Source organism: Mus musculus, chromosome 5, assembly GCF_000001635.26.
Source record: "Mus musculus strain C57BL/6J chromosome 5, GRCm38.p6 C57BL/6J".
Classification (NCBI taxonomy): domain Eukaryota; kingdom Metazoa; phylum Chordata; class Mammalia; order Rodentia; family Muridae; genus Mus; species Mus musculus.
The window spans coordinates 123,391,423-123,404,755 of NC_000071.6; the positions used below are offsets into that span (position 1 = coordinate 123,391,423).

Below are 13,333 nucleotides of genomic sequence, written 5' to 3' on the forward strand. Positions count from 1 at the left end.
AGAGAGAGAGTGCGCGAGAGAACGGTTTTTCTTAAAATGCTTTGGCTAACTCAATGACTGAGCACTCCTTGAATTTCCCCTGCTACTTGGGGAAGTAGCGGCCACTTCCCGGAAATCTCACATGGCTGGTTGGCTTTTTCTCTTCCTCTACTGCATCCCCTTCTCCTCTCTCAGTCCTCCCAATTCTCTCTGCAACCTACCATACAACTCTCAGTGTCCCGCCCCATGCTCAGTCATTGGCTACTGGCAACTTTATTGATAGATCAAGAACCAATTGAGGGCAAGAACCTTCAGCATCAGTAAACACAGATTCCTGATTAAATCAAAGCATCCAAACGACCCCCTGCAAATACTTTTTCTTTTCAAAAGCAGTTTGATATGACATCACATCAGCACAATGATGTGATTCAGTTGCACACACATCCTTAGGATAACCTTTTCTTTAAAGACTTATCATTATTATTTCTTTATTATATGTGTGTGTGTATGTCTTCCGTATGGGCTTATATATGAAATTATTTTTGTAAAGATTTATTTACTTATTATATTAAGTACACTGTAGCTGTCTTCAGACACACCAGAAGAGGGCGTCAGATCTCATTACGAATGGTCGTGAGCCACCATGTGATTGTTGGGATTTGAACTCAGGACCTTCGGAAGAGCAGTCAGTGCTCTCAACCACTGAGCCAGCTCTCTAGCACCAAAATTATTTTTAGAAATGTAAAACAAGCAAGTCAACAAACATGGCCAACATAGGTAGAGCCTGACCTGCTAGGAAGGCAGAGGCAGGGGAGTCATCTGTGGCCAGGACTAGCCTGGTATACAGGCTAGTCTTATGGCCACTTGATACAAGCTAGAGTCATTTTGGGAGCAGGGACCTCATCTGTAAAAATGCTCCCATTAGATTGTCTTGTGGTGCATTTTCTTTTCTTTTTTTTTTTTTAAAGATTTATTTATTTATTATATGTAAATACACTGTAGCTGTCTTCAGACACTCCAGAAGAGGGCATCAGATCTTGTTACAGATGGTTGTGAGCCACCATGTGGTTGCTGGGATTTGAACTCCGGACCTTTGGAAGAGCAGTCGGGTGCTCTTACCCACTGAGCCATCTCACCAGCCCCCTGTGGTGCATTTTCTTGATTGATAATTGATATTAGATGGTCCAGCTCACTGTGGACAGTGTTACCTCTGGGCTGGTCGTCCTGGGTGCTACAAGAAAGCGGGCTGAGCAAGCCATGAGAGAGCAACCCAGTCATCAGAACTCCTTCACGGCCTCTGCATCAGCTCCTGCATCCAGGTACCGCCCTGATTAAGTTCCCACCCTGATTTTCTACAGTGATGGACCGTACTGTGGAACTGTAAGCTGAAATAAGCCCTTTCCTCCCCAAGTTGCTTTTGGTTTCTCACAGCTATAGAAAGCCTGAGAGACCTGGGCAAAACAGAAAAACATCAATCATTTATGTATTTATCTTTTGAAACATGGTCTCCTTACATAGCTCCGGCTGTCCTAGAACTCACTCTGTAGACCAGGTTGGCCTTGAATTCATAGAGATCCTCCTGCCTCTGCCTCCCAAGTGCAGGAATTAAAGGCATGTACAGTATACCTGGCACCTAGGCTAATCTTACACTGCTTTCTGAGTGTTCCCTGTAGCTAGGGAACTACCTAGGCCAGCCATAACCCCCATTATATTTTCAGGTGTTTTTTTTCTCCATCACTTTTAAATATAATTACATACATGAGTACTGTATTTACACCATTTCCACTCCCCAACCCCCACCCAACTCCTCCCTTGTCTTTTTCTCACTCCCTTTGAAATGTGACCTCTTCTTTAATTATTATTTTTAAACATGCAGGCACACACACATGTATAAATATAGCCTGCTGAGTCCTTTTAGTATTGATAGGATGTGTTTAGAAAAGGTGACTATGTGGGGTTGGAAAACCCATCTTCTCCCTGGAGAATAACTCTTTCTCTCTCTCCCCCCCGCATCATTAGTTGCCTGAACTCCATTTAAGAGGGGGTCTTGTGAGATTTCCCCCATCCATCTTGGGATGTCAACTGGTGCTGCAATTTTGTAGTTCTTGTTTAGACCATGGAGATTTCACAGGTGTAGCTTCCTTGTCATATACAGAAGACACCCTGATCTTTTCCCCTCTTATAATCTCTCGTGGTGGTTACAAGGCCAGCCTTGTCTACATAAGGACTACATGTAGAGATTCTGTCTCCAAACAAAATCTTTTATTTATTTATTTTTACCTTTATTTATCGTGAGAAGCGCAGATGCCACAGTGGGGTTGGGGTGGTCAGAGATTAAGTTGTTGGGAGTCTTCTATCTTGTGGGTCCCACGGGTTGGAATGAAGGTCAGACTTAACAGCAAGTGCTTTTATTTACCTACTGAACCATCTCACTGGATTTCCTAAAATATAAAATAAAATAAAAGTGTCTTTGAGACAGGGTATCATGCAGTTCAAACTAACCTAGAATTTGGGGAACTTCTGATCCTCCCACCTCTGCTCCCCTCCTGTTAGGATTGCAGGCACGCGCATGTGTTACCATGACTGGCTCATTGCTATTTTTAGGTTGACACAACTTTCTGAGACCTAGGAATTGCAGTAAAGACAACTAGGCTCCAAACTTCCCCTTTGGAATTTGGCTTCTGGGCCAAACTTCCAAACAATAGCGACAGTATTTTGATTTGTGGCTGAAGTTGTTGGGTCTGGAGGCAGACAGCTAGGCTCCTGCAGAACTCTACTACTGTTTAAGAGCGGTGATGCCCAGGAGCCATGCCTTAACCCGGGAGAGTCAGTTTCTGCCCCTAAGGATGTGATGATTCTGTGAGCCTTGCTCTTGGGTCTTGTTGGAACCTTAGGCACACCCCTTAGAGTGTAGGTAACTCAATCTTCTCATCAACAAAATGGGGACGGTAGACAAAATCAGGAAGGCTTTTGAGGACTCAGTTCCGGGTATGGAGGGAGAAAGCTGGCCTAATGTGGGGGAAGGAGCTCCACCCCTACCCACCACGTGGAGTGCCCTCCTTGCCCGCAGTGAGGCCGCAGGGCTATTCCCAAGCTCCGGGCGTGGCGGAGGCGGGGCAGGGGCTGGAGCCAGACTAGTTGAACAGACAGCCAATGCCGCCCTGAGCCCAGGCTCCCCGAGAGGCGCGGCCTGGCTTTCTCGTCTCTCTACTCCAGGGCCAGCCGGAGGGGAAAGAGGACAGCCAGGGGCCGGGCGTGGAGGCGTGGCCTCCGGCTTTTTTTTTTTTTTGTCCGCCCGGAGAAGAAAAGCTTCCTCCTGCACCTTTAAGAGGCAGAGGCGAGCATCCGATTGGCCAAGACGACAGTGACGTTACGAGGAGGCCCGCGCCCTCCCCCTCAGGCCGCGCGTTCCCGGGCAGTCTGCGCGAGGGCCGGGCCGGGTCGGGCCGGCGGCCCCCTCCGTTCCCCGTGCTTCTCCGCTTTACGTCGCCCCGGCTCCCGGGGGATGCCCCGGACCAGGTTCTCCTCATGGCTGCCGACGTTTTCATGTGTTCGCCGCGCCGGCCCCGCAGTCGGGGCCGTTCGGTGCTGCTCAAGCCTCAGGTGCCCGAGGACGACGACGACTCGGACACAGACGAGCCGTCTCCGCCGCCCCCCTCCGGCGTGGCCACTTCAGCCCGGGCCCACGCGAGCGCCGCGCCGCTGCCGCCTCGGGCCGGCCCGGGCCGCGAGGAGCCTCCGCGCCGACAGCAGATCATCCACAGCGGCCACTTCATGGTGTCCTCTCCGCACCGCGAGCACCCGCCCAAGAAGGGCTATGATTTCGACACGGTCAACAAGCAGACGTGCCAGACCTATAGCTTCGGCAAGACCAGCTCCTGCCACTTGTCCATCGATGCGTCGCTCACCAAGCTCTTCGAGTGCATGACCCTGGCCTACAGGTAGGGGACCCGGTGACGCCCCCACCCGACTCCCAGACCTGGCCGAGCCCCATCTTCACCCCGGTCTCTCTTGAACAAAAACCCAGCTTGGACCTTTGGCTTCACACTGTCCCTTTGGAAATTCCTTCTAGGACGATTTGTGAGTCTGGGGTCTCCACCATGGAGAGAGGCGCCAGGGTTCCGGCCTTGTAGCCCTGTCAGCCGGTCGTTCCTGGGTTCTTCCGGCTTCGTGTTCCCCATCCAGGCCCTCCCCTCCTCCAATGCCCGTGGTCACCGGTTTTAGACAAGAGTTAGGTGTAGCTACAGGCTGTGTGTTGTTGTTTTCCTCCTTTTCTTTTGGCTCTGTGGACCCCTTCCTTCTATTGCTTTGTGTGTTTACAGCAACACCCAACGGTTAAGATCACCTGTCCAGGGTGGCTAGGGCGCTGGCTGCACTATCTTAATGATTGTGTAACGCCTTGGAGCCTGTTTCCTTGTCTATAAAGGGGGGCGGGGTGGGGGGTGACAGTAGTGTTGACCTCTAGGGGGCTGCTTCAGGGAAGGGTTGAGATAGGCCGAGTGGGTTTTTAGGTGCTGCTTAAATGTGAGTTACTTTTCCTGATTGTCCATGCATCTGGAGCCTGGGTTCTCTTACATCTCCTTTACAGGGAAATTCTGAGGCAGGACCCTTTGCACACAGTGGACTTGTGGAGTTTATTTTCCTGGGAAGTTGGAATTTGTTTTTGTTTTGTTTTGTTTGTTTGTTTCCTTTTTGAGCCAGGGTCTTTTGAGCAGATGCTGGCTGGCCTTGAACTCCTCCTGACTGCCCTGCCTCCGCTTCCCAAATTCTGTGATCACAAACATATGCCTCTCATGCCCACATCTGGCTAGAGGGTTTTCTGACTGACCCTAAAAACTTATGTGTGAGATGTCAGTAGGGCTGACATCCCAGACACTGCCCTGAAACGGGGAATTCAGCTTTGGACAGAGATCTCTTTTGAACGTCATAGAAATGCCTTTCCTTGGAGGGCTAGCCTTTCTTTCTACCCTCTTACTCTTCCCCAGTATGTCTTCTAGGCAGGCATTTTAGGCAAGTTTTCTGCCTCAGCCAGAGACCTTCTCTGAACTGCTAGTGATTAGAGCAGCCCATATGGGTGGTAGCTTCAAGCAGGACCCACACTGACTGGGCTTGCTTTAGCAACTATACTGGCTTTGGCTTCATGAGAGTCCTGATGCACAGCTGGCAGCCTAGAGAAAATTTCCCAGGTTACTCCGAAGACCATGGAAAGAAGCACAGGACCACTCCTAGGGTTTTTTTTGTGTGTGTGTGTGTGTGTTACCTTGATACCTATGTATCCAGGAGCTCACTATATAACCTGGACTGGCCCCAAACTTGCAGTAAGTAATCCTCCTGCTTTAGCTTCTCAAGTGTTGGGATTACAGGTGCTGCCATGGCTAGCCCTGTTTTGGGTTTTGGTTTTACTTAATTTCTAAAGCTAGCCTGCAAAGTAGTAGGTTTTAGCAAGCCGTTTTCATTCATAAGGATTACATTCATAAGGATTCATAAGGTTTTTGTTATCGTTGCTTTGTTTTCTTGAGACTGGTCTTGCTGTTATCCAGGAGGCTGGTCTTAAATTCATGGTTTCAAGCAACCCTCCTTCCCCCCACCCCCAACCCTCGCCTCTCTCTCAGGGTGGTAGATAATAAGCCCCGATAATCGAAATTAAAAGCATTACTCAATTGCCTGAAGTTAAAATACTTGATAGTTGGCTCTGCATGGCATTTTCCCTCCCTGGAATAAGTGATTAGTCAACTTGTTCCTTTGTTATGTTTCTGAAATGCACCCTCACCCCCATTTCCTCTTGTGGAGGTTTCCCTGATGGCTTATTCCTGTAGCATAGCTCTTCCTTCTGTCACCTTTACGTGGCATATTGGTCAGCCTCCGCTTTGACTCTTAGACCTTGCCAGGTTGAGCTGGCCCCGAGCCTGGGGAGGTACTCTTGTTTTTAAATGGACAGCTGACAGTGAAGTCGCAGTCCCTCACTCTTGAGCATTTATGTTGGAATCAGAATCAGACTCATTTAGATTACAGCATAAACTAGTCTCTGGGAAATGCTTTTCAAACAAAATCAGGGCCAAAGGACAGGAATGTGTTCTTATTAAGAGAACTTAATCCTTTTTTCTTTTAATTTAATATAAACTTCTGCATGTATAGGGAGAGAAAGCTGCTTGAGCCACTGGAGGCTCAGGCTAGAAATTCTCACTGAGTAAGCTCTGCTAAAGGAAAAATAAGCCAGTGTCCCTTTGTGCTCTATTGGAATAACCTAGAAATAACACCAACCGAATAATCCCATCATTTTGGCACCTCACCTTTTCTGAGTTAATTTTCTTGACTGCAGAATGCATCACTAGTTGGATACAAGAAGCTTACTTGCTCTTTGGTATCTCCAGCCCCCGTTCAGAAGCCTCTTTAGCTTGCCCTTGCATGGGGTCAGAACCTTCACTTCTTTTCCAGGTTTTTCCTGCTTGGGCTGGAAGGAAGGCCAGTTGGGTCTTCTATGTGACTGTTGTTGGCCTAGGTTCTCTCTGACCCCAGCTTCCGAAAGTCTGTTCCGTGGGCTCTTGGTTCTGCCGCCGCCTAACTCCCTGGTACACTCTGTGCTTTTCGTTTTGTTTTGCTTTGCTTTGGTTTCCTGTTAACTGCTCCTCCCATCTGTTTCCAGATGCGACTCAAGAGCTTTTGGGGGGAGGAACAAGTATAGGGGAAGTTGTGGTTATCGATCCCCAGATCCTGAGAGGCGGCCTAGGAATCACGGACACGCCAAGCAAAGCCTTGTAGGTCAGGCCGGCCTGAAACTCACTGAAAATCCTACGTCAGCCTCTGTAGTACTGGGATTTTAGAGGTAGCTGGATCATCAAATCAGATTCTGGCAAGGTAGTAGGTTTTGGGAGCACTGGGGACTGTGGACATGTCTGTTGGGACTCCAGGTTCCCCATGGCTGGCTTTAAAAAAACAAAAAACCAAAAACCCATGTCCCTCCTACTCAGATAAGTAGCTGTGGGGGAAGCATCTTGATTTGGTTTTAAAACATGTGCTCAATTTCTGAGACACCCTGGAGGAAAAGAAATTCTTTTCAAGGCAAACTTGTGTGACAGGTGACAGGGGAGAGCAGCCTGGCATCCCTTTCATAAGCCATCTTGTCACAGTTCTAGAATGAAGTGGATAAAACTTCCCTTTGGGGTGGAAATTCAGATCAACTGTCTGAATAATGTCTGTGACTGGCTTGGACCTGGCAAATTACAGGCAAAAGGAGGTTTATAAAGTTGAGTGTAAAGGGTGGACAACATAAGATTTTAACTCTATCCTCAGTCACTGTTAGTTAAGCTAGGCTGGTGGTGCCTACCTGCAATCACAACACATGGAAGGCTAAGGTAGGAACTTCATGAGTTCAAGGCTAGCCTGAGCTGTCTAGGGTAACACTATCTACAAACAAACAACACAACTCAAGCATCTATCAAGACTGTAGTTTCTCATCTATAAACTGAAGAAAACAGCGTGTCTAATGGGAATCTCTCATTGATGCTTTCAAATGTTTGCCTGACAAATGCTACATAGAAGCATTCTTGATCTGTTGGCTGGGTCTGTTCAAGGCCTCTGTTGTGGAGCTGTGCACTTTAGAACATAGTTCATGGTTCTTGCCCTTTTAACATTTTGAGGAATGTCATGCATGTACAGCCCCCATATAGATGCTGGACTCATCTAGTGCTTAGCTTTGTGGTTGGTTTTAGTTTCACTTCTCTCTCTCTCTCTTTTTTTTTTAAAGATTTATTTATTTATTATATTTAAGTACACTGTAGCTGTCTTCACACACACCAGAAGAGGGCATCCGATCTTATTACAGATGGTTGTGAGCCACCATGTGGTTGCTGGAATTTGAATTCAGGACCTCTGGAAGAGCAGTTGGTGCTCTTAACCACTGAGCCATCTCTCCAGCCCCTAGTTTCAGTTCTCTTGTTGTTAACTTCTTTTGGTATATATCAGAGGGTAGCAAGTGGTCTTTTGGGGAAAAAAAAAAGCATTACATTTATTTATTTTGTGTGTGCGTACATTGAGACCTGAGGGCAATTTGTATGTAAGTTTTCTCATTCTACCATGCAGATCCCAAAATCAAGTTCGGATTGTCAGGCTTGGGAGCAAATACCTTTATCTGCAAAGCCATTTTGTTAGACCTAGAAATGGTCTTCTTTGTATTTAGGCATAAGAAGTAATTTTTTGGCAAGTGGCTGTTTAAGTGGGTATTTGAAGAGACATTTCTCTTTCTTTCTTTCTTTCTTTCTTTCTTTCTTTCTTTCTTTCTTTCTTTCTTTCTTTCTTTCTTCCTTCCTTCCTTCCTTCCTTCCTTCCTTCCTTCCTTTCTCTCTCTCTCTCTCTCTCTCTCTCTCTCTCTCTCTCTCTTTCTTTCTTTCTTTCTTTCTTTCTTGTTTAGATTTTTTTTAGTCATATGAGTGCTTTGTCTGCATATATGTCTGTACCACATGCATGCCTGGTGCCCGAGGAAGTGGTGAGCTTCCATGTAGGTGCTGGGACTTGAACCCTGGTCCTTCTCAAGAACAAGTGTTCTTAACTACCGAGCCAGCTCTCCAACCCCAACAGGTTTCTTTTAAATTTTATTTATTTATTTATTTATTTATTTATTTATTTATTTATTTATTTTGTGGTGGGGGTAGGTAACAACCTCTTAAGAGATGTGCTCTCTCTGTTTATCACATTGTCAGGGTTGATGGCAAGTATTATTTTTAACCCTCAGCTATCTTACCAGTCCTTGAAATGTTTAAACTAGGAACTTTAGGAGTCCTAGGCTGTTTTCAGTCTGTAGATCCCACATGTGTACTCTTATGTGGTAACTGTTGTTCATGGCCTGGGGTGGAAAGCTATGCCAGACTTAAGGAATAGCAAGGACTAAAAAGGACTACCACTGAGCCCACTGTGTCCTACAAATTTTAAGTGTTCAGTAAAGAAATCTTTTCTTTGCTCTTTGAGGCAAGGTCTCATGTATCCAGGTTGGCTTTGTACTCATGTAGCTGAGGAAAAGGGACCATCATTTCTTTTTTATTTTTCATGTATGTATGCATGCATGTATGTATATGTGTGTGTGTGTGTGTGTGAACATGTTGATGTGTGTGGGTGCCGTGTAACTTGTGCCATGGTGTGTATGTGGAAGTCAGAGGACAACTTCTGATATCCATCCTTCTATCTTATAGGACAGGGTTTCTTTTTTTTTTTTTAAGAGTTATTTATTTATTTTATTTATGTGAGTACACTGTAGATGTCTTCAGACACACCAGAAGAGGGCATCAGATTCCATTACGGATGGTTGTGAGCCACCATGTGGTTGCTGGGAATTGAACTCAGGACCTCTGGAAGAGCAGTCAGTGCTCTTAACCACTGAGCCATCTCTCCAGCCCTAGGACAGGGTTTCTTGTTTGCCACTGAGTATGTCAGGCTAGCTGGCTTCTGAGCTACTGGGTAGCTTGTAGACTTCACGGTAGGAGTACTGGGTTATTACAGAATCCTTTGTTTTACATGGGTCCTGGGAGCACACTCAGGGCCTCACATGTGCACACCAAGCACTTTATCTCCTGAGCCATCTCTCCAACCCTAGTCTTTAATTTCCAATCTCTGCCTCCACCTCCCAATGCTGACACTACAGCTTTATACTCCACATCTCCTTTTTTTTTTTTTTTTTTTTTTTTTTAATGTTCTGGAGATCAAACCCAGGGCTTTGTGCCTGGGATGTAAATTCTAGGCAAATGCTCTTCTAACTGAGCTACAGGTCCCACTAGAGGAATCTTCTTATGATAGGCATGGTAATGGAAATCATTTGTAGAGGTGGCTTAATTTTACAATTCTGCTCCCATGTCACTAATTGTTTTTCATCTCTTTCTTTCTTTTAGTCTTTAATCATTAGACAGTGTGCCTGCTATTACAGAGTGTGCACTGGCATTGGCTATAGAGACAGTAATCTCAAATAACTCAGAAACCAGGGATGAGGAAACAGGCATGGTTAGTTACAAGATAGATGGTAAGAGCTGTGATAACAACCTGAGTCTGATTTAAGGGCAGTATTGGGAGGCGTGTCCACACCAGATGGTGTGTGTGTGTGTGTGTACGCATGTGTGCGTGTGTTCATCTGTCATCTGTCTCCATGTGTCTGTCTGTCCATGTCTATAACCAATGTGTGTGGATGGTTTTGCTAGCATCAGATTCCGTGTTTATTTCTTCTCCCCTGTATTATTATCAGAAATCATGAATTTTCTTCCTTAAAGAGAAGCCTATGTTCTTCTTATCTTTTGCTCTTTAGTAGTCCAGGACCAAATTTTCATTTTAAGTAGGGTCTACTAGTTAATTGCTTGCCCCATAGAAGGATAAGAAAGTGTAGTAGAGTTAGAAAAGAAAGGTAAGGATGTAGCTCATTGGCATGAACCAGGTGTGATAGTAGATACTAGATACCTATAGCCCCAACACTCTTGGGAAATGTAGGCTGGAGGATCAGAAGTTCAAGGTCATCTACAGCTATATATTGATTTCAATGCCAGCCTGGTCTCCATGAGATCTTGTCTTAAAAAAATAAATAAAAAAGAAATAAGGCTGGAGAGATGGCTCAGAGGTTAAGAGCACTGACTGCTCTTCCAGAGGTCCTGAGTTCAATTCCCAGCAACCACATGGTGGCTTACAACCATCTGTAGTGGGATCTGATGCTCTCTTCTGGTGGGTCTGAAGACAGCTACAGTGTGCTCACATACATAAAATAAATAAATAAATATTAAAAAAAAAAAGAAATAAACTTGAGCCTAGAAGTTAAGGATTGAATCTGTGTGGATGAGTATATGTATATATAGCATTTGTGTGTGTGTGTGTGTGTGTGTGTGTGTGTGTGCGCGTGTGCGTGCGTGCGTGCGCATGTAGGTACATGTGTATGTAGGCATGTAGAGGTTAGTATCCATTATTGTCCTCTTGCTCTCTACCTCAGTTTGTAAATTGCTCCCCATACCCACCTTCTGTTTTGAGAGAGTTTCTTGCTGAACTCAGAGGTCATTGACTGGCTGGAGCTCTGGGATGTGCCTGTCCCTGCTCTGTTTGTACTATAGTTACAGAGGTCAGAGCACAGCTTGTAGGAGTAGGGTCCGTCCTTTCTCCGTGTGGATCCTAGGGATTGAACTCAGCTCCTCAGGCTTGGCAGGAAGCCCCTTTATCCATTGAACACCCCTGCCAGCCCTAATTCCCAGGGTCTTAAGCATTTTAGAAAATTCCCTTACTGCTGAGCTACACCCTCACACCAGGAAAAATCTTTTGAGCTGAAAAATCCCTCCGCACATCTGCTCACAAAAGCCTAGAATTCCTTGGTAGAAGAAAAGAAGGTGCCAGTTCCTCTACTGCTGTAAGGCAAGAAAGAAAGAGGGCAACCCAAATGGGAAGGTGAGTGAACCTTTCTGCATCCCAGTCCTTTCCAACCCCACACTAGGTAGGAAGGAAAGAAGGTTAGAAGGGAAAGGGGGTGTCAGTCTCATTAGGCGACTTCCTTGATTAGAGGCAAGTTCAGTCTTTGTTGTCAGGATATCTCCAACAAGCAATCCAGTGAACAGAAAAGGCAGCAAGAATAGCAATGGCAGCATGGGGCACAGCAGCCACCGTAGCCTCTCAGGGCTCTGGCATTTTTATATCCTCTCAAGAGTTCCCAGAATTCTGAATAAACAATATTGTCAGGGCTGGAGAGATGGCTCAGCGGTTAGGAGCACTGACTGCTCTTCCAGAGGTCCTGAGTTCAATTCCCAGCAACCACATGGTGGCTCACAACCATCTGTAATGGGATCTGATGCCCTCTTCTGATGTGTCTGAAGACAGCAACAGGGTACTCACATACATTAAATAAATACATATTTAAAAAAAGAAAAAGAGAAAAAAATCTTCAGCAGGCAGAATCATGCTCCTGTCAGAGCATGAGACAAACCACAGTTAGCTTCTGTGGGCAGTCTGAAGCAGCCTCATGTCCCAGCCTCATGTCTCAGCCTCATGTCCCAGCCTCAAGTCTCAGCCCGGGACCAGAACAAACAAAACATATTCCTACAGCATAACTTTTTAAAAAAATTTATTTTATGTATATGAGTATACCATTGCTCTCTTCAGACACACCAGAAAAGAGCATCTGACCCCATTACAGATGGTTGTGAGCTACCATGTGGTTGCTGGGATTTGAACTCAGTACCTCTGGAAGAGCAGTTGGCACTCTTAACTGCTGAGCCATCTCTCCAGCCCCCCCCCCCCCATAACTGGGTTTTTAAAGAAACTGAAATTCCTACTATACACACACACACACACACACACACACACTAAACGTAACAACAAGAAAAAGATGGTTATGTCCCAGTCCCTGGATCCTGTGAATATGTTGTACAACAAAGTGGATTTAAGGCTGCAGATGGAATTAAGTTTGCTGATCGGCTAAGATTATCCTGGATTATCTGAGTGGGCCCGGTGTAATTACAAGGGTCCTTAACAAGTAGACGAGAGTGCTAGGTGAACACGGTAGGAAAAATACTAATCCTGATGCAGCAAATTTTGAAGAAGAGTAGGGAGGAGACTGTGAGCTAGGGAATGTGGGTAACTTTAAGAGAATAGAGACAAGGAAGTAGCATCCTTTCTCACATTCTAGAAGGAATGCAGGCCAGTGAATCTATCTTGGTTTTGGCTCTGAGAAACCTAACTTTGATATCTGACCATGAAAATTATGAAATAATAAATTTCTTTCTTTCTTTTTAAGATTTATTTATATATCTCATGTATGTGAGTACACTGTATCTGTCTTCAGACACACCAGAAGAGAGCATTAGATTGCCATTACAGATGGTTGTGAGACACCATGTGGTTGCTGGGAATTGAACTCAGGACTTATGGAAAAGCAGTCAGTGCTCTTAACCTCTCAGCCCAATAAATTTATTTCTATGTCACTAAGTTATAGCACCAATAGGAAATACAGGCTGGTTTCAAAAGTTCTGCCTGTGCTTCCTCAATGCTGGGACCAGAGCTGTGCACCATTATGTTTAACATTTATCATTTTTTCTTTTTAAAAGTATATAAGCATGTGTGCATGTGTATGTGTGGGTGGGAGGAGGCCAGGGAAGGATGTCAGATGTCCTGCTCCATCAGTCACTCTTGCTCCCTTGAGACAAAGTTTCTCACTGAACTTGGAACTAAGCTGCAGGTTAGAAAACCCTTAATGATATGCCTACCTCTGACTCATTGGCTGTGTGCTCAGCTACACCCAGCTTTTTATGTGGATTCTGGGATCTGAACTCTCAGGTCCTTATGCTGCTGTGCAAGTGTTCTGTGCTCTTACCCACTGCCCACCTTTTAAGCACCTTTTCCTCCTTCTTAC

General features: G+C 45.6%; 1 protein-coding gene across 3 annotated transcripts in view; it reads left to right on the forward strand.

Annotated features, from left to right (window-relative positions):
* The first annotated feature begins 3,098 nt into the window (after positions 1–3,098).
* Positions 3,099–13,333, forward strand: part of Mlxip (MLX interacting protein) — a 63,412-nt gene continuing 53,177 nt past the window's right edge. For 2 of the 3 annotated variants that reach the window (NM_133917.3, NM_177582.3), the window contains exon 1: positions 3,376–3,920. In NM_133917.3, coding sequence (NP_598678.2) covers positions 3,508–3,920 — 413 coding nt within the window. In that variant the 5' untranslated portion in view covers positions 3,376–3,507. Of the gene's footprint in view, positions 3,921–13,333 lie in introns of all 3 variants that reach the window. The other variant, XM_006530239.4, reaches the window with a different exon arrangement.